The following is a 25748-nucleotide window of genomic DNA, read 5'->3' on the forward strand; positions in this document are numbered from 1 at the left end:
AGCTTGGATTCAAAGGATGCATTTATGTATGATCCAAGTGAATATGAGAGAATTACTAGAAATTTTGATGCAAAATTGGTTTATGTGCTGATGAGTTAAAAACTCAATTTGTACTTCTACCCAATATCACTGTTTTTACTTATCAGCCATGGAAACATTTTATGAGGTAGGAGGGATGTCAATGTTATTCTTTGTAAAATGTACTTCCTAAGGGGAGATGGTGGAAGGCTTTGGTTTAAAAACGTTGATTTGTGATTTCATCTATTTCTCCAAAGGCATTGCTGTTACAACTAACTGTAGATTAAGGAGTGGAGTATTAACATATACACATGTCTATATACACGTATAATTTTGAAGGCGTGTGTTATAAACAGGGCTTTAAAAGCACAGTTGTAGAAAAACAGAGCATCTTGAAAGTACAAACAAGGGACATTTAAGATGTTCACTCTCATAAGACAAATAAAAAAAAAAGGCAAACCAAGTTATTTTTTGAAATCCAATGGCAAATATAACATTTAGCAGATGTTACCAGTTTTGATTTACTCGATTGAATTTGCAAAAATGCTTTTGGGAAAATGAGGTACTGAGTTGCATGTGACGCATTTCGGCTTAAGAATTTGCTCTCCCAGAGCAAGAGGAGCTAGTTCATGATCAGTGTTTGGAGATTGCTCATTGTCGTTGGTTGGTTGATTTCCTTTGTTATCCTCTCTTTATCACCTTCTACCCTCTCCAGCATTGTCCTCTGAGAGTTGGGTTTTAAAGTTATGATAACATATTTTTATTATTATTAACATATAAAATATAGGCAAGTGCCAAGAAAACAAATCTATAATTGTGCACAATTTAGAGACGAGTGTTAATGTATAATGAAGTTAATGTCTTTACTCCTAGTGTTTTTCTGCATCTGTGTCACCTGTACGTATGTCCTCCACAGTTGTCAGTGATTTTTACTTTATGTATTATCGTAAGCATGTCTCTGATGACATTACAGATTGATCTGAAACATCTTTTAAAATTGGCTTCTCGGGGCGCCTGGGTGGCGCAGTCGGTTAAGCGTCCGACTTCAGCCAGGTCACGATCTCGCGGTCCGTGAGTTCGAGCCCCGCGTCAGGCTCTGGGCTGATGGCCTGGAGCCTGTTTCCGATTCTGTGTCTCCCTCTCTCTCTGTCCCTCCCCCGTTCATGCTCTGTCTCTCTCTGTCCCAAAAATAAATAAATAAACGTTGAAAAAAAAAAAAATTTAAAATTGGCTTCTATTCTTTTGACCTGTTCTGATGGTTAGTACTTACCCAGGCAGATAAAAGGTGTATCGGAAACCAGTCCTTTTTCTTTAAATTTCTCATAAAAAACGCTGACTGCCGCTTAAGGCTGTTAACTAAGTGAAATGATAATTTGTGAATTCTTAGTAACTAATAGTAGTTTATGGTTAATAACTTAACTAAAAACAGTCTTAATTCATCGTTGTAAGTCTTATGGCTATGAACAGGGATTCTGCCCATGTTTCTCTTAAGAAAATAAGAGCGGAACGAAAGTTTTAGTGAAACTGCATCAGAATTGTTTCTGGCTAGCATACACACAACATTGAGTTGGAGATGAAGAACTCTGCCTTTCAAGAGGACCTTGGCTTGTTTGGAGAAACAGGACTTAAACTTAGAAAGAGAAATATTGTAGCAAATTGTAGTATACTGTCATGGCACCGTAATACTATCTCTGGAGCACTACTCTTTTGTCCAGTAATTGTGTGTTTCCATTTTTGTCTTTTCTACCATTCCCTGAGCACCTTGAAGCAGAGACCGTATCTTGTTCATCTTTAATTTATAACACTTACGTGTGGTAAAGGGACTTAGTAAGTACACACCAATACATATATTTTTTAAATGCATCGATATGCTAAGTACCACATTAATGGCACCGGAGTTCTGATGGGGTAGTGATTGTGGAGTCTGTGGTGATCTGAGGCTTCTTGGAGGTAGGAGGGTTTTACCTGGGTCTTCAAGCAGGGGATAGGATTTAGAAAATGAACAGAGGGGATGGCGCTGTGGGCAGGGGGACAAAGCTTCCAGAGAAGCATCACGAACCAAGGATAACATATTGGAAGCACTGAGCAGCAAACCGGTTTTATTGGGGGAGAGTTTGCATGGGCAAATATTAGAAAATACAGTTACAGAGGTAGATTAAGGTGAAATTGTAAGGGGTTTGGAATACAAAGCTAAAGATTATTCATTACTAGCATAGCCTCTGATTTTAAGGAACTACTGCAGACTTACTAGGTTTTGTTTTCCTTTTTAGAAAAAGACATTGAAGCTTTTGTGAGATGTTCATGATCTAGGTAATTTTTTTCCCCCTGTGGTTGAGGATTACAGAAATTTTTGATATCTTTACTTTGTAGCCACCTGCTGTTAAGTGCACTTCTGGAAATTGTTACGAACTTCATGTACGCCCATTAGTTTTTCAGAGGAGTCAAATTTTTATTATATATTTTTAAAGAAAAATGTGCGGTTAACTGTTGATTATATTCCTTCAGAATCTTGAAATTGATTATTTCACATTCTCCACTTGTTTCAGAGGCTGGTCTTCCAATTTGCATGATTTGTGTGCTTTTGGTATACAGGGCCTGATGAGTGAATAAACCCTAACAAACTTTTAATTTTAGAACTTTTAGAATTTTTAGGTTTAGATTTACAGAATTATTGCAAAGATAGTGTAGTGTTTCTGCATGCCCCACGTTCAGTTTCCCCTGGTGTTATTAACATCTTACATTACTGTGATTCATATGTGAACATTAATGAACCAATATTGATACAGTATTATTAACTAAAGCCCTTACTTTTTTCAGATTCTCTTAGTTTTTTGTTTTTTTTGTTTTGTTTTTTTTTTTAAATAATGTTCTTTGTCTGTTCAGGATCCCGTCCAAGATACCACATTACGTTAGTCTTGCATAATCTTCATGTCTGTTTAGGTTGTGGCAGTTTCTCAGACTTCCCTTGTTTTTGATGACCTTGACAGTTTGGATGAGTACTGGTCAGTTCTGTTGATTACGGGATGGATTATGCTGGCCAAGGCACTTAGTACCTATGCCTATATTTATTGATAAAACTGTTAATATTATTCCCAGTGTCACAAGGCTGTTGTGGGAGTAAGGAAAGTAATATTTGAGTGGAAAAATAGAAATAAAATTGTGGGTGTGGAAACCAAAATGACCAAGGGCAACACAATAATGATAAGTACAGAGAGCTTGGCAAATATTTGTATTTTCAAAGAAGTCCCCTTGTTTCCCTATATAATTGGAAGCAGCTTATTCTGCTTTTTGAGCTTACATTTAAACTCATATAAATGTGAGGTTTTGTACTTTATTTGAAAGTCTTTAGGTTTGGGATTATTTTGCTGTACTTGGGTTATCTATGGGGATGGGAACAGTTTAAAAAGGAGAAGAGCCTCATAAATTTGAACCTGGTTCTAATGTATGCTTTCTCCAACATTTTAAAAAAGCTAAAAAAAAACAAAACAAAACAAAAAAAAAACCTCTTAGCCATTTAAAAACATTTTTCGGAGAAATTATCTGCATCCGGCTGAGAATTTTATGCCAAACTGCAGCCCCCACACAGGCTTTGGAGAGCCAAGATATTTAAACCTGCAAAGTGCCAGCTCAACCCTTACGCTGGTCTGATGTAATCAGTTAACCACAGAGTGGTTTGTAGCCTTGAACTGACAATGACTCAGTAGACCTTGTATACATTAAAAAATGTTTTTAAGTTATTGGGATTATGAAAATACCATAGAAGCACAATATTATTATAAGCAAAACATTCAACACATTTATAATGTAGTTTCTTGACTGTATTTCAAGAACATTTATGAAGAAGCCATATTGAAAAGTAAAAAGTCTGGATTATTATAGATTTTTTAAGAGAAAGGAAGCAAATTACTTATAGTATCTAAAATTGTCTACCAGAGATCATCACTCATTTGAAATCAAAGGGGTCCTTTAGGAGATTTGAAAAACTTCATCGGTAAGGACTAATATAACAATTGTATATCATTTGTATGTTCAAAGGACATTTTAAAAGGATTTATTTATTTTATTGATTTGGAGGTACTTGGAAGGTTACCATGGACTTTAGCTCAGTAAGCCCCTGTAGGAAGTATTTTAAAAATGCAAAATTTGTCCCAAGGAAGTTTGATTTTAATTTAAAAACTAATATATTAAAAGTGTAAGTTAATCATTTGTTTTATTTTCAACCCTACCTCAGTACTGCTCCTGAGCCCAAATTCACTAAATCCACTCATATTAAGATAAAAGCATTTTAGAGTCAGGAAAAGATGAAATAACTATTTTAGACATTTGGGTCTGTGTGTTTGTATTGATACATGAATAGAACTGAACAGAAATGATTTTGAGATATTAGCTGTAGATTTATGTTGAAAATGTATCTTTTCTGGGGCGCCTGGGTGGCTCAGTCAGTTGGGCGTCTGACTTTGCCTCAGGTCACGATCTCATGGTCCGTGAGTTCGAGCCCCACGTCGGGCTGTGTGCTGACAGCTCAGAGCCTGGAGCCTGCTTTGGATTCTGTGTCTCCCTCTCTCTCTGTTCCTCCCCTGCTCATGCTCTGTCTCTCTCTGTCTCAAAAATAAATAAAAACGTTAAAAAAATTTTTTAAAAACTGTGCCTTTTCTAGCTTTAAAGTGAATAAATTGACACCCTTAATATATTTTGAATGAGAAAATCTATTAATAGTAATTTGCAAACTTTGAAGACTAAAAATAAATCCATTAACATGACTTTAACTTCCTAAAGAGAGCCTAGGCACCATTTCTTTTGTTAGTACTTTTTAGACCTTTTTATTTATAATCATTAAAGTTGTAATGTAAATGTGCTGTTTTACAGCATGTTCTGTGAGAATTTTGTTTTCTAAGAAAATAATGCAATAGAAGATGTTTATAAAATCTAAGGTAGGGGCACCTGGGTGGCCCAGTCAGTTAAGCATCTTACTATTGATTTCAGCTTAGGTCATGATCTCACGATTGTGAGATCGACTCCCACGTTTGGCTCCATGCTGAGCATAGAGCCTGCTTGAGACTCACTCTCTGTCTCTCTGTCTCTCTCTCTGTCTCTGTCTCTCTCTCTCTCTCTCTCTCCCCCTCTCCCTCTCTCTCCCTCTCTCCCTCCCCCCCTTCCCTCCCCCTCTCCCCCACCCTCTTTCTCTCTCCCACTCCCTCTCCCTTCCTCTGCTCCTCCCCATGTGTGCTCTCTTTCCACAAAAAAAAAAAAGAAAGAAATTAAGGAAAAGGATTAATGAAAAGTTTGAAAATTGAGAAACCTTAGTCGATTAAAAAATTAAGATCAGTTTAATGATAGAGCTTTTTAAAATGTTTAACATCAATTTATGACTGTAAATTTGTAACTAGCCATTTTTAGACACAAAAACATAATTCTTAGATAGTTTTTAGAAATCAGAGCGAAACAATATTCTTTGTAACCATAGAATTGATTCGTTTTTAAAGACTTTGTATTATGGAGAATTTCAAACATATATAAAAGTAAACAGTATTGTATAATGAGTCTTCATGGCTCTGTCAGTTAGCTTCAAGAATTGTCAACTCATATTCTGTCTTGTTTCATCTGTATCTACATTCACTTGTCTCTTACCATATTATTTTGAAGCAAATCCCATACATTATGTCATTTCATCTGTAAATACTTTTGTATTTACTCAAAAATATAAGGAATCTTTGGGGTGCCTGCATGGCTCAGTCAGTTGAATGTCTGACTGTGGCTCAGGTCATGATCTCATGGTTCGTGAGTTCGAGCCCTGAGTTGGGCTCTGTGCTGACAGCTCAGAGCCTGGAGCCTGCTTCAGATTCTGTGTCTCCCTCTCTCTCTGTCTCTCCCCTCCTTGCACTCTTGTCTCTGTCTCTCTCAAAAATAAATAAACATTAAAAAAATTAATAAAAAGATAAGGAATCATTATTTATTTATTATAGTTATTATCTTATTATCATTAACATACAGTGTTTTATTAGTTTCAGGTTAGTTAACATACAGTGTAACATTAGTTTCAGGTGTACAATGTAGTGATTCAACACTTTCATACATCACCCGGTACTCCATCACAACAAGTGCACTCCTGAATCCGCATCACCAAATTTAACCTGTCCCCCACCCACCTCATCTCTGGTAGCCATCAGTTTGTGGTTAGATTCTGTAATTAAGAGTGTGTTTCTTGGTTTGTTTCTCTTTCTCTTTTTTTTTTTTCTCGCCCTTTGCTTGTTTGTTCTGTTTCTTAAATTCCACATATGAGTGAAATCATACAGGATTCATCTTTCTCTGACTGACTTATCTCGCTTAGCATAATACTCTCTAGGTCTATCCATGTCGTTGCAAATAGCAAGATTTCGTTCTTTTTTATGGCTGAATAATATTCTGTTGTGTGTGTGTGTATACGTACACACACAGACACACATATATATACACCACATCTTCTTTATCCGTGCATTCATTCGTTGATGAACACTTGGGCTGCTTTCATAATTGTATTTTCATAAATAATGCTGCTATAAACATAAGGGTGCAGCTATCCCTTTGAATTAGTGTTTCTGTATCATTTGGGTAAATACTCACTAGTGTGATTGCTGGATCATAAGGTAACTCTATTTTTAACTTCCTGAGGAGCTTCTGCACGGTCTGCCTCAGTGGCTGCGCCAGTTTGCACTCCCACCGGCAGTGCACGAGTGTTTGTTTTTCTGCACATCCTCGCCCACACCTGTTGTGTCTAGTGTTTTTCATTTCAGCCATTCTGACAGGTATGAGGTGATAAGAAGTCTTTTAAAAGACATAGCCAAAATACTGTTATCTTGCCTAAAAACATTGCCAGGAATTCCCTAGCATCACCAATAACCAGTGTTCAAATTTCAAATTGTTTGAGCCAAAATCTACATGCTGTGATTGTTAGGTCTTTTAGCTGCTAAGTTTCTTTTGGCTGATAAGTTTTCTCCATCTTCATTTTCTCCCATGTGCAGTTTGTGGTTGAAGAAGTAGGGCCATTGTCTTTTGAAATTACCACAGACTGGATTTTGTTGATTGTATGCCTGTGGCATAGTTTAACATGTTCCTTTGTTCCTCTGAATTTCCTATAAATTGGTAGGTAGATACATGTCTCAGATTTCATGTACCTTTAACCATTTGGTCATAGTCACAAACCAAAAATAAGCCCCACCCCTCAAAAAAATAAGAGGTTCTTAATTTTGTAACAGCCATCATAGGGACTATGTGCTCTATTTTATACATGAGATATATAAAGGCATTTTAGTTTTTACTTAGGTAATTGTATATAATGCATGACTAAAGATTAAGATTGATAATGACACAGGATATAGCAAAATGAGACAAATATCGTGTATAGTAATTTGAAGAGAACTGTCAGAAACAACAGAAGGATTATAAAGATGCATTATCCTAGAGTTATTTAAAGACAGATAACCCTATTCACTTAACCCCCTGCTGATACCATTTTTTTAAAAAGGCAGCATTATAATATATTCTCATAATGACCTTGATGCATCAGGAAAGGTGAATTATATTTAATGTGGCTTAGTTTTAAAGAATAACAACAACTAGAGAGTCAACAGTTTGGCACTTCAAGGATTGAAGAATTATAGATCATAGTTGTAAAATATGATGTGGTTAATCTGTAATCCCTGTTAATAGTATGTAATATGTGCACTTTAAATATAGGAGCCATATGTTAAAAATCACAGAAATTCTACTTTATCAAGAATAACTGGGAAATAAGGTATACTTGATTAATCAAATATTTAGACTCTAAAAGTTTACTGGATAAGACATATATGGGTCACCAATTCTTTTAAAATAATTGAATTTTGATAAAATACCCTTTACTCTAAAAGTAGAACATAATGTGATCTTTCTTTAATGATTCAGAAAATTTTAAGGGACTATCACATCAGCATTATTATTATTAACCTTGATTATCATTATGTTGTAGCTGCATAGTAGAATTGATTAATGCAGATTTACAAAGTAATGTTAGTTACCAGAGAATTATTACTGGATCAAGGAAGTCTGAATGGGCTTTGTGACTGTGGTATTCACAGAGCATCAAATAGAGAGATGTATAGGAATCGGTATGCATGGATATATATGTGTGACTGCACGTGTGGGTACGTCCAACTGTGTGCACATGTGTACATATTACTATTAAATTTGTAATGTATATTGTTACACACACACACACACACACACACACACACACACACACTAACTTGTGACATGTGCAGCCATTACCAGTACTAAGGAAGTTGCAAATTGAAGGAATTTGATCAAAATTTACCAAAAGGAAATTGGCTCCAAGGCATTATGATTTTGGCTAGAGAAGATAGTGATCCTGGCACAGTATACTCTCTATTTCCTTGTGAGAGCTCCAAGATTAAATGAATTAGCTACATAGAGGCAGATGCTTGGTAGTTTTCTGGAAGCGCAATTATAAGGTTTATGAAAAACAGGAAGATCAACATCTCATGCAGGTTTTTTTTTTTTTTTGAACTGGGAACTGATTTAATGTGCTATTTTGTATCCCTTAGACCTTGTCTATTGAGGCATGATAATTTGATTTTGTTTTTATAGCTGTTATTTTTTTTTTTTTACATTCTTATTTTAAGTGTGCTAACCTTTGGAAAGAAATTCTATCTTGAAATGCTTTTAAGATAATATTTTTCAGACTGTTCAAACTTTTAATGATTGATGACTATAATTAGTCATATTGCAATATTGTATTTTCAGAATTGCTGTTCAGTTTCCCTTGTCTACTTCTGCTTATAACCGCAGATTAGTTTAGCTCCCAGTAGCCAATATCTTTCTTGACCCTGGAAAAGTTTTGAATCCTTTAATATATTTAACGTAGTTTATAATTAATTGAATAGTAGTGATCATTCACTTGACAAATAGTTGGAGTGTCCACATTGAATAGCCGGTGTCCAGCCCAGCCCTTGCACAAAGAGGAATGGTACCACTATCCCTGTTCTCATACTGTTTATGGTCTAATAGAGGGAAGGTAATGTGAAGTAACTATATCACCCAGACAGTCATTTGCTTTACAAACATTAGTGGGCACATTGAATAGGAGAATTTTCTTTTTATCTTTCATTTTCAGTGCCTGAGAAACTTTAGCCATTTTTTTTTTCTGTTGCATTTTGCTTACACTAATAAACACCTTATGTATCTACCACAAATGAAGGAACTGTGGAGGGAACTAAAAATATCTTGAGGAAATGCCCTAAAATCTTAATTCAGGTGTTGCAAACTCAGATGCCTAAAGGAGCCAGCCAAGTAATAAAAATGAGTGAAAAAGATAGGTCCAAAGGCACTTGTAATTGGTGGGGATTGTGACCTCTGAAGTGTGTATGCTTTGTCTGAAGGTTTTAAAGTAAAAAATGTGTGTGGCTTGAAGAAAGCATGCCTGCACTCTGAGGCTGCCGATTGCAACCCCTCTTTGATTCCTTCATATTAATGGAAGCATCACAAAAACATTTAAGGGAAAAGTTGGTGATTTAAAGTTAAATATGTCCAATTTAAGAATGATCATACAATTTAGTAAGCTATTTGGTGCTTTTTTTTCTGGAGCATAGGTGACATTAAATTAGGGATGATGGGATTCTAGGAGAAGCCTGGAATATACTATTGATCTAGGCGGGTGAGGGGATCAAGTTTAGAAGAATTATGAGTGCAGGAGAAACAGACATTAGTAAGAATGATGTTGACTCCTCATTTCTGAAGACTTTTTTTTTCTGGATATAGAGTGCCCTGAATTCCACGTGTTAATTACTAGAGGTAGGCAGAGGTCTGGAGACCATTCTGTTACTACCTGGGAAATGTGTGAGGCAACTTGAATGGAAAACTTTAGTGGATGGAGCATTTTGCCATCATTTAGGCAGTGGATCTTATGTGAAGGCCTAATGAGTTTATGTGAAATTACTTGGGTCTTTGATCTCAGGGAGGGAACTCATCAGAAAGATGATCAGATTTTCTGGTTTCTGCCTTGCATTGGAATGCCTGAATGTGGCTCCAAAAATCACGAAACAAATTTTCTAGGGCCAGGGAGTATGTATCATTCCAGGTCTGCTGAATCAGTGTCTCAGCGGGTAGGACCCAAGAATCTGTCTTTTTCAGATGCCTCCATGGTTACTCTGATGATAACCAGGATGAGAGCTACAGCTGTAGGTAGATATCAGGCTTTCTTGGTCAATGAAGATTGTGTATTGATAGCCCTCTGTTAAAGGAATTTTTAAAAATGGTATTTGGGGGTAAAAAGAGCCTCATTCTGTTGGATGGTAGTGAGCTGTTGGCATTAGAAATTGGTAGCTCTGTATGTTAGGGCTTTGTTAAGATTCTTGAGGCATTTCATTGGAGGGGTACACGTGATTAAATAATTGAGGTCCAGGGATGGCTGTTTGGATGGCACATTTGAAACAGATGCTTTTCTTTGGTTGGCTGTGAGGGACACCACAGCTTTGAAAGGACTGATGAGGAATGGCTTTGGGGGCTAGAGAGGGATGGTGAGTTTAAGAAAGGGAAAATTGATACAACTGAGTAATTGCCGTGTATTGCTCAGTTTACAAATGGTTCAGAGGCAGTCACTGTGGCTGCTTTGTGGGGGCCCTGTTTTCGTGTCTCTGGAGAGAGAACGTGTGCAAAAGATGTAAAGGCTTACTGGTCAAAGGTGCACATTTCAAGCTTGGCACGGAGCCAGCATTCATGAGCTGCCATAGTACAGTTCGTACGTGCTGGTTATGTTTCAGTCAACTGGAGGGAAGGTAGAAATATCTCCTGGGCACAGGACCATGAAGCCAGAGAAGACCTCCTCTCTAAGCTCAGTGCTGAGGAAGTGACATGCTGCTGCTTGTCAGATACAACCTCCGAATACACGTCAGTAACCAGAGCGTCTTTATCTGGTCTAGAACAGTTGCTCATTTTTCTCTTCTATGCCCTTCAGTGGGACCGTTGGCTTCTACAAGAAGTCTCACTTTATTCCCCCTCCCCACCCCCCCAATCCAATACCTGACTGGTGTGTGAAAAGCTCTACGTCAGGTCCATTTTAACTTGATTTCTTTGAATGAGTTGTAATATACAAGGGTAGAGTCTTCCATCTTTCCCTCCTTCCTTCCCTTTTATTATTTTTCCCCTAAGAGAAATTATTGTAATCATTATTGGCTTAGTGGAAATAGATTAAACCCTCTACATAGATTTTTCTGCAAATAACATAAGGAGCTACTTAACTTTTTTCTCTGGCAGAAAACATCAGACCCAAACTGAGTCAATACTTTGGGCTTAAAGATCTCTTGAATAGTTATATGGCCTCATAAGAGTTCATGTAACTCTTCCTCTGTTCTTTTCTCCTGGAGGAGGTAAGATGGAGATACGGTGTTATGATGTATCAGCTTTCTTTTATTCCTCCCCCCTCTTCTCACTTTTTCCTTCTCTTCTTGCTCTTTCACAGAAAATCTGATTGAAGCTGGCTTAAACAATAAAGGGAATCCATTGGCTTACAGAACTTAAAAGACCAAAGGTGGGCTTCAGATAAGGCTTGGTCCAATGGCTGAAATAATGTAATTTCAGGACCTAGTTTCTTTCTGTTTCTGTTTCTTTTCTGCTCTGCCTTTCACTGTGCTGACTTTATTCTTAGTCTCTGTATCCATCCAGCAGCTCAGTCCCTTCCCTTGTGAATACAGAGTTGTTACTCCGGTTCAGACTTTATATTCTCCTACTGCGGAAGGAAAGAACGCTTTTATTTCTTGGAAGTCTCAACTGATGTCTTCATTTATCTCACTGGGTTTGATTGGATATGTGCCCATAGTTGAATCAAATGTAGGTGCTAAGTGTGTAGGAAATGTTGATAGGGTTAGGCGGTCAGGACCCATGGAGCTTGGAGTGGAGGTTCTTACTCAAAACCCATGCCTGAGAATGGGGAGGAGTGGTTTCCCAAAGGAAACTTGTGTTACCAAAAGGAGGGAAATGGGTGTTGGACATCAAACAATACATGTCTTCTAAATGTGGATTTAGAACAAGGACATTATATGGACCTGGGGCTAAGAGGTAGAGTTTTTAGGGGGAAGGATAAAGATACTGAAAGCTTCTCCTACCCCGTGTATTATATTTTGTGGCTATCTTTTCATTTGGTCGGTGTTACTTTGAATCGTTTTTTTCTTTCTTTTAGCTGCTTGTGGCTGGTATAAGAAGAGCTTGGGGTAGCTTCTTTTTTAGCTGACGTTTCCTCTAGTCTTTTACACAAAAATTGTGTTACTAGGACAACTGGTGACTTTAAGACCACTGGCCAGGAAGGTCCAAGACTGGGATTTTGACTAAGAAGAGGAGTATCTGGCAAGTCCGTAGGTCTGGAATTCAGTCCTGGAAGCTCAGCTAAGGTCAGGAGAAACAGTTGTATAATATAAATCATTGTAGCCCAGAGGCCAAGTCCAGCTAGGGAAATCCTCTAGGGCAGGGGTCAGAAACCAGGTGTCAGAGCCTGCAGGTGTTTCTCTAGTTAAAAATAACTTGGTTGAAGCTCTTTGTTCTGTTTTTGTTCCATACTGCCCATTCCTATGGGTCTCCTTGTGATTATCATAGCTGGAAAGAAATGAGAATTGACCCCGAGGTCTGGTTCTGGCTGAGGCAGGCAAAGGATTACTGTTTTGATTTGGGAGAATGGATAGGACTCCTAGGATATTGTGGCTCACGTATGGCTAAAAAACACAGTGCCACAAAGGATCACTAGGCTTGAATGATCTTTCCCTGTGATGTAAATAATTTGCTTCAAGCCTAAAATCTACAAGCAGAAGTTGGGATTCTTAATCTTCTAAGTTTAAAAGACTCCTGAAGACATTTTCTGATGAAAAACGAAACCCTAACAAAGTGTTTGCTTTAACTAAATGATTGCAGTTAATTTCTTGTAAAGAAACACAGAAGCACACATTAACTTAAAATAAGCTCACACTGTTGTTTCTTGTAGTACAGCCAGGAAAACCAGTAACAAGCTGTCTCCTTCAAAATCACATCCCTGGATGATATTCGAGCAACCTGGACAATTTAAATACATCCCCAGGAAAAACAATTTGAATTAAGTTAGAAATCACATTTGCCAATTTTCTTTCTGCCATTGCGGTGTTGCCTTTTATTCTTAGAATTGAGTAACATCGATTGAGAAGGGGTGTGGTGTTAGTGACTCAGGTAAATAGCAACATTCATTTCAGGGGCACAACTAATTTGGGCCACAGAGGATTGTGTGTGTGTGTGTGTGTGTGTGTGTGTGTGTGTGTGTGTATGTGTGTGTGTATGTGTGTGAGATTGTTGGGGTCTTGGTGAGCTGGATGTGTGCTCAGCTTAAAGGAATTTAAATTTAAATTCTTTTAAAACACTTTGTTGGCCACACAAAAGGATTTTTAGTGCTTAGGGTTTATTTACACTGGCATTTTATGCAAAATTGAACTTAATAATAATATTACTTATTCATACTTTTTTGATCAACAGTGGGTATAAAACTTGAGCATATTAGCTCCCAATAGATTTGATTTTATATTTAAAGGTAGCACCTTGCTAGAGTGGATTTAGTTATTATTCAAAATATTCTCCAAAGTATTCTCCAAAGTGCTTCTATTCAGTGATGTTAGTGTTCCCAGTCTTAGCTCTTTATATTCAAGATGTCAGGGAAAAGCTACCATTACTATTCTTTAAGTGATTATACTATTGAGAGAAGAAAGGCTGGGAAAGGTTCTGTGGACAGTACTCTGTCCCTTCTTTTCAACTCTATTGCACCTAAGGGGGTTTCTAAGCTAGAAAGGAATCTGCTCTCTGTTTTCTTCCTCTTAATAAAAAGGAAGGCTGGGCCAAAGGATGTGGCTTGAGATTCCTTCCCTCCCCTGTTCCCTCCAACCCTTGTTTCCTATCATCTATCTACCTTCAATTCCAAAGAAACAGTACTTTCTTTCCAAAGAAACAGAACTTAGAAGTGTGCGGGCTGGCCATAGAAACCTATGTGAAGGGATACTTCAACATGACCTGGGCCTGCATGCTGGTCACCTTTTAAGAAAAGTTGACAGGTAATTTTACAGTAATTTCTGATGGGCAAGAAGGGATAATTTTTTGAATTTTCTAAATGGAGCCAAACATCTAATTTTAGATATTTTTGTATATTTTAGATTAAAAGCATGTTTACCTGTGGAAGAAACTAAATAAGTCAAGTGCACCATTTTGACACCCAAGCACAAAATTGGGGTGATAGAAAATTCTGGTGTGATGCACTGATAGGTCATTTCGTTGTAGATGTTTGAAGATTCCCCAGACGTCCTCTGTTAATTGGAAGTTTTGCTTACCTATCAACTGTGGGTGGGGCTGCCTATTCAATGGCATTTCAAAGTTCAGATTTAAGATTCCTCATTTTGCTTTTTTTTCTATTATGAGTCTGGCAATTCTATCACTGGGGAAATCACATGGAAAAGTGATTTTTCAGCTACTAAGGTTAATTGTGGATTTTGTTCAGGACTTTACCTTTGTCCTTCTTAAAGATACGTATTGGCCCTGTTCTGTACTGATGTACAGTCAGGGTCACTTTACCATTAGTAGCCAGGAGGTTTTATTGATTGTAAGCCAGGGAATGGACTGCTGTATTTTATCCTGCAGGGCAACAAAAAAGCCCTTTTAGAAAGATCCTAGGTCACAAAAAGTTAAAAAAAAAAAAAAAAAAAGAATTCAGGGAAGTTGGATTTGGGTTGAGAGGCAGGTCAGAACCTTGGAGAGCTCTAGAGAAAGCTGAGGGAGAAATCACAGCCAGAAGCTTTCATGGATGACCCAAATAGATTAGAGTTTTTGAAAAGATACCAATTCCATTTTGCTTAGTATCAAGATATGTATGATTTAAGGTGACAAATCCCTTTTACTCTAAGCATGAGCTGTGTATTTGTACATTAATTGAGACCTGGGGCTGATGTCTTAAACTAGAGAATATGCTTCCCTTCAGCACCTCTTCTTGTGGGTCCTCCAAGTCATCTAATGGGTCTGGCTGGCTTCCCTGGCTTCCTCTTATCAGGGATTCTGGTATCAAGATGAAGATGGTCACAGATAGGAAGGGCAAAAGGAGCATGAGATTTCACTAAAGTATTTACTGTGTATTAGACGAGACCCATTTTCCCAGCAGTATTTTTTTCAGATGATGTCTTAGGTAAAACTTCAACAAAACCAAAGCCAGAGCCCAACCCAACCCAACCCAACCCAACCCAAACAAACCAAACAAAAACGAGAACGGTAGCGGTGTTCTGGTTAAAGCAGGATTTAAAAGGTCTGGAGTGCCTTCTCCTCCTCCCTCAGTAGCCCCTGAACACAGGCGGCACCGTCACCTTGTTTCACCAGTGTATATTCAATTTTCTTGTCATATACAGTTCCTAAGTAGATATGAAGATGTAATCTGTTTCTGGGAGTATCTTTTAAAGCTCATATTAAGTCCAGAAATGGTCTTATATTGGTTGTCTCCTTACCTGTTCATTTGGATGTCAGAGATTTGTATCTTTTCAGTTAGCTCTTCTGTACTTCCCAGAACCCATTGAGTTTTCAGAGGCCGTCATTAACAACAATGTCAAATCTCAGATTTAATAGGCCCTGCTTATACGGATGAAGATAATTATTAGAGTGTTTGAAAATAAAGCCACTGAGGATTACAAAATGACCCTATTTAATTTTTTGCCTTACCAATATTTATTTTTGTGGTACCCTACACATTTTAGTGGAACAGAATGCAACTGCGGGGTACTCTCCCCTACCACCTACCCCGTTTTGTTCTTAACGCGTGAATTTTCTCAAAAGATAGAAGCCAAACAGGAGCTACAAGTTAACCGTAAGGGATACGCTTGTGAGTGCTGTGTTGCCTTTTTTGTTAGCCGCGTGGTTATAAATGTGTGGCGGGTAGCTCTATGCAGGTAGAAGTAGACTTGCTCTGTGTAGTCCCAGAGTTAGCTTCTCTTAATTCAGCTTCCCTGCCACCCACCCTTAAACGTCATGCTGTGTTAACTCTACTGTAAGAAGTTGCTGCGTTTTAAAAAAAGTGTAAAAAAAGTTTAAGATAATTTCATTTAAGTCATTTTAGGTGATGTGTCAGAGGAGCCGTCGTACACAGTGTAGACATTCATTTTTGATAATATGTGGTCCTCTTACAAATAGGTCAGTTAGAAGATTTATTTCTACCTTTTGTATCCCCTAGATGAAATGATATTTTAAAAATTCATGCCGTCCAGTGACAGTTCTTGTCAGAAATGCAAAACGTCACCGGTCATTTCCTAAGACTTCCATTCAGAGGAATGTTAACACAAAAGAGTTTTGGTTGAGAGAAGCATAATGAATTCCTACAACTGTTGCCATTACATTATAGCATATTGCAGTAGCTTTCTGGAAGTGTTGTGTGAGGTTTGGAATTTAAGAAACAGTTCAAGGTTACTTAAAGCATATTTATCTAGGGTTAAGCGATGCAAGATTTGTTCTCCAGAAGGCTGTGGAACTGGGTAACTTTGAGTTGATAAAAAGAGACAATTGAAGTCTGACCTCATAAAATTTGTAAATGGCAGGTGGAATTTCTTCAACTTGAGATTGGAAGACAGTTTGAAATGCGATATTTGAAGTATATTAATCTATTTTTTTTTAATGTTTAGTTATTTAATTTGAGTAAGAGAGGGATAGTGAGCAAGCAGGGGAGGAGCAGAGAGAGAGGGAGACAGAGGATAATCCCAAGCAGGCTCTGCACTGTCAGCATGGAGCTTGACGGAAGGCTCGAACCCATGAACCGTGAGATCATGACCTGCCCTGGAACCACGAGTCAGACCCCTTAACCGACTGAGCCACGTGGGCGCCCCTACTGTTTCAAATTTGTAGTTTTCCATTATGAAAATACGTGCATGTGTTATTTATGTGCACATACACACATTTATTTATTTTATTATTTTATTTTTTTTAACGTTTATTTAAAAAAAATTTTTTTTTTAATGTTTATTTATTTTTGAGACAGAGAGAGACAGAACATGAACAGGGGAGGGGCAGAGAGAGAAGGAGACACAGAATCGGAAACAGGCTCCAGGCTCTGAGCTGTCAGCACAGAGCCTGACTCAGGGCTCGAACTCACGGACCGCGAGATCATGACCTGAGCCGAAGTCGGCCGCTTAACCGACTGAGCCACCCAGGCGCCCCATATGCACACATTTATATAAATTTGGAAAGTATAGAACATTTAGAAGAAGGAAAAAAGAACTCTTCTAAATAGCTCCCAACTGTAGACATCAGTTGTTAACATTTCTTCTAAATAATTTTTTTATGCACAGGTGGTTTTTGGTGTGTAGGGGCTTAGGAGGGGATGGGTACAATCAAGTTAAGATCTTAATGTATATGTAGTTTTGTATCTGTCTTCATTTAATATTTTGCCAGTATTTAATAGTATTTTCTGTGCTCTTGCACAGTATTTGTAAACATACTGGCTGCGTATTCCTTTGAATGACTATAACAGTTTTTCAACTGTTATTATCAGGCATGTAGGTTATTTGCAGTTGCATGATATTTTAAGTGACTGTACATTTTTTGTCTATGATACTTTCCCCTTATTTTTTTTTCTTAGATTCCCAGAAATAGGACTTCTAGGGGGTTTTGAGAATGAAACTGCTTATATCAATTTTCACTCTCATGTGTGAAAGTGTCCATTAAACCGCATCCTCACTAGCATTAGCTGGTTGCTTAAAAAGTGATGGGCTGGCCGAATCATGAGTCCCATGAGAGAGCAAGAAACAATTTATGAGACGAAGGACCCATCTTGGAGTAAAAGTCAGGCTACTGAGTTCACATTAACAGCTGATTCAAGGGAAGCTAGTTGAACCAGGGGAGCTAGGGTATGTAGCCTAAGAGAGTGGGGGAGAAGGTGCAGCGGTAGCAGAGCTAGAGGTGATCTAGAAGTACCCAAGAAGGGCCAAATGTTGGTGCCTTACACAGTCCAGTGTTGCTTTTTCTGGGGGATAAGAGTAGTCTACTTGGGGAATGGGGAAATCTACTTGGGGAAATCTATAAGTTGTGAGGGAGACTTAACTTTTGTTGTTGATACTCTTTTATGCTATTGGAAAAGTGCTGTTTCTTTTACCATGTGTATATATTATTTTTTTCAACGAAAAGTTAGTTAACAAAAAAGAACCCAGGAATATTACATTTCTTTGATTATTAATAAGGTTGCATGCTTTTCATTTGCTGTCAGTCAGTTTTGATTTCCATTTTATCTGATTGCCAGACAGTGCAAAATTTTGTAGTATGAAGTGTCAGGTAATTCCTTTATTAATGGAAATTTTTCGTTATAAGATTTTTGTTTTTAAAGAAAAAAAATTCCCCTTCAATTTCTTTTCTCTCCATTATTAGGCAGTGATGGGCCCCAGGGCTCATTTGCTAATTTGCTTATTTTTCTCCTTTATCCCCCCAAAGATATGAACTTTAGCACATCGTTTCCCAACTTTTTTCATTGATTGATGTGTCTAAATTTGCCTCAGTATGGCTGAGAAGCCATGTTTTCAGTGAGATGTGAATTGAGGGTGAGCCAGGCCTCCGAAAACAGTATCCATCACTGTGTTGCTGACATAAGGAAGCTGACAAGGAACTGAGAATTTGTTGGGCATGTTCAAGGTCGTGGAGCCATTGGTTTGGGAGTATACATGTGCGGTGGAGTGTGTTGATGAGAGAGAAATGTGAGATGGCTGAGGGTCCCATGAGCAGGAACATCTCTCACATCTGGCAGCCCCAGCAGGGGAGCCAAAGTAGGGAATCCAGAATTAGCACCAGGCGTGAGATGGGTCACGGCTATAGAGAGGCAGGTGCGAACTGTTTGGTTAGCAGCCGATGTTTCAGGGAACTGAAGAGAGGGTTGGCAGATTTACATTCTGCACTGTCACTGTCCGCCCCTGAGTATTACCAGAGTTAGCCAGCCTCTCTGGTTAACCTGTCTTTAAAAAGAACTGACATCACACCTTCCCTGAGCTGCTTCATCAGTGTTTAGTGAGAGTGAATAAAGTGTCATAATAGTAGTTAATTCTCTGCTTTTGTCTGTTTACTTTCATTGTATTTTATTGCTTTTTTCTAATGGGGTTTTCATTCCTCATTTTTTAAAAGTTTGTTTGTTTGTTTATTTATTTATTTAGAGCGTGAGCAGGGGAGGGGCATAGAGAGAGGGAGAGAGAGAATCCCAAGCTGGCTCTGTGCTGTCAGCTCACAGGCGGATGTGAGGCTCAAACTACGGTGAGATTGTGACCTGAGCCAAAATCAAGAGTTGTCTGTTTAACAGGCTAAGCCACCCAGGCACCCCTCATTCCTCATTTTTGATATCTCTTTTCTCTTTTCTTTGGTAGTATGTGTCCTATGCTTAACTCTTCATGACCATCCTCATTTCAGATTTTTTCTTTCAAGCATTACCAAAAGTAAGTAGAATAAGAACTTGGTATACATAGAATTATACATATTATATATACATATAATATGTATATATATTATACATATTATATATACATATAATATATACATATATATATGTATATATAATATGTATATATATATAGACATACCTATTTCTCTTTTTTCTAAAGAGGCCTCTTAATTTATACCTTGACTGCACCATCCACCTAGCCCCTGTTCCCAAGTGCTGGCCTGCACACTTCCCCGAAGAAACCTTTGGACATCTAACTTGACTCAAGAGAGTGGAAAGCGCCAACATCCTCCATTGTTAGACCATTTAAAAAATATGTCCTAGAGTTAGGAAGTGATCACAATCTTGTAATATTTTCTGTGTTCTCCTCTTCTAAACAAAGTGGTTCTAACCACAAATTACCTAAGTAAAAATGGTCATATAGCAATAATGGGAGGATTTTTATCTTGTTGAGCCTATCTTTACCTCCCCTGATGAGGATGTTTTTTGGCTAAGTCATTTCACGGTGAAGTATGCACTGAATGGCCAAAGAGGTCAAATGCATCTCCATGCATTGGGAGATTATATTTTAATGGAAAGGGACTTGTTGGCATATCTTTATGCATTTAACAATTAGGTTGAATTACTTGACATGAATTGAAATTGGTAAGAGGTGTTTGCCAGTTTAGATGCTTTTAGAATTTTTCTTTTTCTTTCTTTCTTTCTTTCTTTCTTTCTTTCTTTCTTTCTTTCTTTCTTTCTTTCTTTCTTTCTTTCTTTCTTTCTTTTTTCTTCTTCTTCTTCTTCTTCTTCTTCTTCTTCTTCTTCTTCTTCTTCTTCTTCTTTATTGTGGGATATAGGTTTGTAACTTGCCAAACAGCTAAAGAAAATGATAGAATTGAAAAAAATAGAAGTTGAGGTAACTAAAGTTTTTTCTTTTTGTCCTTGAATAGGGACTTGACTACTTGACCAAGAAATGGAAGGTTGCATATTTTTCCTATTAATGTTTAATGATAATCTCTGGAGGAAATGCATAGCAAGCTACATACTGATCATTTTAAGTTTTATACTGTGTTGTTTTATCCTATTGGTACTTTGTGTTCTTGAGTAGCTCAAAAGGAATTTTCAGAATCTTGAAGTCAAGAGATTTGCCAGTGAAGACTTTGTACTCTTCTTATCAAATCAGTTCATAGTTAGGGCTGCCTTTCATTCACTGTATGATGCTGAAGATCTTACTTTTCTTTTGTTCATCAAGTCTTTATTTGAACTTCCCTTAAGACCTATCTATCCTATAAATAAAAGAGCATTTTGTGATTTCCCCATTGTCATTTAGTGCCTGTAAATCAGCCCATTTAGTAGACCAGAATAACTGCTATCCGTTTAAAGGATGCATTTCTTTACTTTTTGTTTGTTTTCTTTTGATAGACTTTTCTGGTGAGATTAGTTATGGTATTAATGAATGTGACTGTTTGGTATTATATAAATGAAACGTGTCACAGTTTGGAAGATTTACGTAACTCAGTGAATCAGTATTTTCTAAATGACCACATCATGATGGTACAAAATCATATATAAGTAAATGATATGTTTAAAGTGCAGGATAGATGGATGGAATTTGATGTAAGAGTATGAAACATTTATGAATATAGTTTCAGATTCCACATTGTAACTAATCTTTAAGAAACTACCACTTGTTGAGTTTCGGTATAGTATCCAAGAAGAATATATCCAGAATTATTTGTCAAGGCTATTAAAATACTCCTCTCTTTTTAAAGTACATATTTGAGTGAGGTTGGATTTTTTTCATATATTTCAGCCAAAACAACATATCACAACATTGAATGTAAAAGCAGGTATGAGAATTCAGCTCTTTTATTAAGCCAGACATTAAAGAGATTTGCAAGAATATAAAACAATACCATGCTGGTTTTTTTTTTTTTTTGAAATCATAGTGATTTCATTAAAAATGTTTTTTTATGTTAACATGTAGGTTTGTTATTTTAACATGAATTAATAAATATTTTTAAAATTTCTTGGTTTTCATATTTAATATAGTAAATGTGATCCCTATAACTCATATAAACAAAAGCTCTTTGGTGTTCTCAGGACTTTTTTTTTTAAAGAGTGTAAAAGGTTTCCAAGACCAAAATGTGTAAGGACCTCTGGTGTAGTACTTAAGCAGGGACTTGGAGCCAAATTGCTTAAGTTTGAAATTCAACTTGATTTATTGTTTAATAGCTCTTTGACCTTGGACAAGATATTAAACTACTTTTTGCCTCATGTGTAAAGTGGTTAATATAACTTGTAAGGTTGTGATGTGGATTAACTTGAACGTATGAAAAGTTCTGAGAATTTATATAGCACTTGGCAAGCTATATAATTATCACTTATTGAACATTCATAGTATAATATGTATTCTCTTTCTTGATGCTAAATTTCTAGATTTCTGGAGATTGAGTGTTTTGGGGGTATTAACATGGTCTGTTATCAGTAGAGTCCTAGATACCTGCAACCTCTTCTGTAATTCTTTTTCCTCCAAGTCAGTGGTCCTCAGCCTTTCTTGTGCATTCGAATCACCCGGGAAGCTGTAATTAAAACAAACACCCCAATACCCCAGACACACCTCAGATTATCCCACTTGAAACAGAATCTGGAGGTACGGGAGGTGTTTTTCTTGCTCTTCGGTGCTGCTACCAATACCAAGGAAATCGGTAGCATTCCCTTTTCCCCAAATTCCCCAAATATATGATTTAATATTCACATAAAGGATTCTTCGAGCCAGGCACACTCTCGGTAGTACTCCATACCTTGTCAGTACCAGTTAACAGATTCATCTCTGTTCTCCCAGTTGCAACCATCCTATCCTCTGACCATACCTCCCATCCTTCCAGTTCAATCTTTTTAGTGTTTCATCTCCAGCAACTCTTCTATTCTATTCGTTCCTATGTTAGTAGGTATCAAGACCATTAGTGTTCATTCAGCCAGTAGCACCGGCTGTGGGATTAACTGCCAGTGTTACTGCCGGACACCTACTGATTGACCTAATTGGAGGAGCAAACCTCACCCTAATGAGCACCAGCCTACCAGGCTTTTATTTCATTTGTCATTCTCATTCTGCTTACTGTCCTTGGAGTTGCAGTAGCCCTAGTTCAAGCTTATGTATCTTCCCTATTTATTAGTAAGCCTTTCCCCGTGTGATGATACCTAATGACCCACGAAACGCAGGACCGTTGGTCCTGCCACCCTTTCACTAACCCACCTCCCTTACAGACTTGCTTGGCGTTTCCTGACTTAACAGCCATGGTCCATAATTGTAATCATTCTTTTGCAAACCCTCTCAGATCTTTTGCCTCTCTTCCTTTCTATTGTGCTTTTCTGGCAAGGTCCCAAGCTTTGTTAAATCCAAATTCCTCTCACTCCACCTTTGCACCCAGGCAACGAAATTTATGCTAATTTGTCTCACTTAAAAACTGTACCTCTAACCCCAGTGGGGCTTTTAGTGCTGTCTGGAATTCCTCCTACATTTTTCCAGTCCATTTATTCTTCTGAATGACTCTTCCAAATGACTGGTTCACACTTCCTTCTCAAACTTCCAACATCATTTCCTTCTTCCTAACTCCCAGCTGATGACCATCCTTCCTGTTTCAAGGAGAACATATAAGCTCTAAGGAGAGAAGTTGGCCCCAAGCTCCTGTCACCTCACACAACAACCTACCTGTGCTCCTCCTCCTTCACTTGTCTTTTCCTCCTGTTCCTATGGATGGGCTCTCTGTGCTCATTTCTAAAGCCAGTCCTCTTAGAGATCCCATCCTTATCTACCTGTTGGCTTTCTTTCCTCTTGCTCTTCTGCACCCAGCCCCTTAATGCCCCCCCCCCCCCCGCCTTTTTCTACACGGACATTCCAGCAGGCTACAAGCATCTGAGCAGAACTTTCCCTTGACCCCACACTCCTCCCTAGTTACCAGTTTGAATTGTCTATACTAGCTATGTGCACTTTCTACCCATTCTCTCTTAAATGCTTGACAGTCATGCTTTACCTCACCAAAGAGTGCTTTTTGAGGACGCTGTTGATGGGTGTGTCACTGGACCTAACAGTCAACTCTCAGACCTCCTAACTCACTGTGTCAGCACCATTTCACACAAGCTGATCACCTCTTTCTCCTTGTGTCACTCCCTTCACTAGGCTTCCGAGATACATGCTCTTTGGTCCTCAGTAGCATTTATTACTATCTGATGTAGTTCATTGTTTGTTGCTTATTTTGGCCCTCTAAAATGTAAGCTTCTGGAGAGCAAGGGCTTGGTTTGTTTTCTTTACTGCCTAGAACAGTGGCTGAAGCTTAATAATAGGCATCTGATAGCTGTTGTTGAATGAATGAATGAATGAATGAATGTGAGCTTAACAAGGACTGCATGCTTACCAAATCTCTCCCCATTCCCAGCTCCTTTCCTTGTCGTCAGCTCTCACAGCCATTTCCTTTCTCTCTCTCAACCTTGTATTTCCTAACTTATTTTCCCTCTTCCCTACTCCGTTCCTATCATTTCCAGACCAAACCATCATCGGTGTGCTTGTGTTTCTGTGGGGTTCCAGTGTTTACGGAACATTTATTTATATCTGGCATAGATGCAGATGGTCTGTGGATCTGGGTTGAATGATGTTAAGCATATAATGCTGAATTTATGTGCAGATTGAAAAAAAATAAAATTGTAAAAGAATAAGAGGAAATTAAGTCTCCCAGGGCTAAAATGATGATCTTCTAGGGTATCTAGGTTTCTCATTTTGTTACTACCCGGCTTCACACTTTACTCTCTGTGCCTCCTTCTAATGGAATTTCTCCTTCATTTTCTGCAAGGATTTTTAGAAGACAAGGAGAAGTCACCAAGCTCAAAAGACCCTTGTAACTTCAGTTCTGAGTTTATGGCTAATTAAGAGTAATCTTAAGATTTTCATCACGGTTTTCCTCTGTGTCGATGTGCTGATGGGATGCTGGATGTGTATGAAAATTCCTTTTCAACTGGTCTTTTATTTATGGCTTCTACAGAACCTTGCCTCCTGGAATCCTTCAAATCCTGAATGTCTGTTGCTTGTGGTGAAGGAGCTTGTGCAACAGTATCACCAGTTCCAGTGCAACCGCCTTCGTGAGAGCTCCCGCCTCATGTTTGAGTATCAGACGTTACTGGAAGAGCCGCAGTATGGAGAGAACATGGAAATTTATGCTGGGAAAAAAAACAACTGGGTAAGGATTTTCGAGAATGGGGAAAAAAGAGCACTTCATCTGTAATAAAATAATCAATTGAGCTATTCATTTATAGTAAACCCCAGCCATTTCCCTAGACAAGCGTGGTTTTAGTTGCCTGCATACTTTCTCATAATTTAGAGTTTGAAGGGACTTGAATGTTCATCTGGTTCATTGTGTTTCTCAAAAGTCATCTCCTGGGAAGTGTGTAAAATTTCGTCTCCCGTCCTCAGAGCCAGGTGTTCACACATCAGAGGTGGAACTTCAGGACCTGCCTGTATAACAGGCCCCCCTGGACTGGGGTCTGGTGCAGGTCACAGAGGCCACGTTTTGAGACACAAGCGTCCCCTCCTTTTCAGTGTAGAACGTGTCAGTGTCCCAGTCAGATCAGAGAGGTCAGTAACTCTGGCGGTAGCTAGCTTGTGTGGAGCCTTTTGTCATCTCTTTTTATAATTTTCCTACTTTGTAGGATCTTTTCGTTTTTATATTTAGTTATAAAAATGGGGACCGCTTCAGGAGCTTGTGTCATCCTTGCCCAGGGGCCATGCTAATCTTCTCTGTATCGTTCCGGTTTTAGTGTTTGTGCTGCCCAGGCATGCCCTGTAGGATCTTTTTAAAATGCAAGTCAGGTCACATCTCTCCTCTGCGCACAACTTTCATCTCTTCTCCCTTTCTCGCGTCGCAAAAGCCCACGTCTTTCCCGTGGACGTGCAGAGGCCCTACGTGCTGCCGTCACCACCGTCCTCTACCCATCCTTGCTTCTCCCGCTTCATCTCTCACTCTCCCACCTAAAACTTTTCAAGTCCAGCCACACTGACACCCTTGCTGTGCTGCGCACACACAGGTGCGCTGCTGCCCTGGGGTCTTTGTGTACTTTTCCCTCCTCTGCCTTCTTTCCCCTAGATGTTCTCACGGCTGAACCCTTCCTTTTCGTTTTTCCCCTTGTGTCCTATTCTCTGCATGCCTGTATTAATAACACTGCCTGTTTTTTTGAAAAGCAGCTTTCTTGAGGTATAGTTTCCTTAACCATAAATTCACCTGTTTTA

At 38.3% G+C, this 25748-nt stretch overlaps 1 protein-coding gene and 1 pseudogene across 4 annotated transcripts in view; one reads left to right on the forward strand and one right to left on the reverse strand.

Annotated features, from left to right (window-relative positions):
• Nucleotides 1-25748, forward strand: part of BABAM2 (BRISC and BRCA1 A complex member 2) — a 401610-nt gene that overhangs the window by 99411 nt on the left and 276451 nt on the right. For all 4 annotated transcript variants that reach the window (XM_058682896.1, XM_058682897.1, XM_058682899.1 and 1 more), the window contains one exon: nt 24508-24702. In XM_058682896.1, the coding sequence (XP_058538879.1) occupies nt 24508-24702 (195 nt within the window). The remainder of the gene's footprint in view (nt 1-24507; nt 24703-25748) is intronic.
• Nucleotides 25199-25299, reverse strand: LOC131486399 (U6 spliceosomal RNA; annotated as a pseudogene).

This window comes from Neofelis nebulosa, chromosome 9 (genome assembly GCF_028018385.1).
Source record: "Neofelis nebulosa isolate mNeoNeb1 chromosome 9, mNeoNeb1.pri, whole genome shotgun sequence".
NCBI classification, from domain to species: domain Eukaryota; kingdom Metazoa; phylum Chordata; class Mammalia; order Carnivora; family Felidae; genus Neofelis; species Neofelis nebulosa.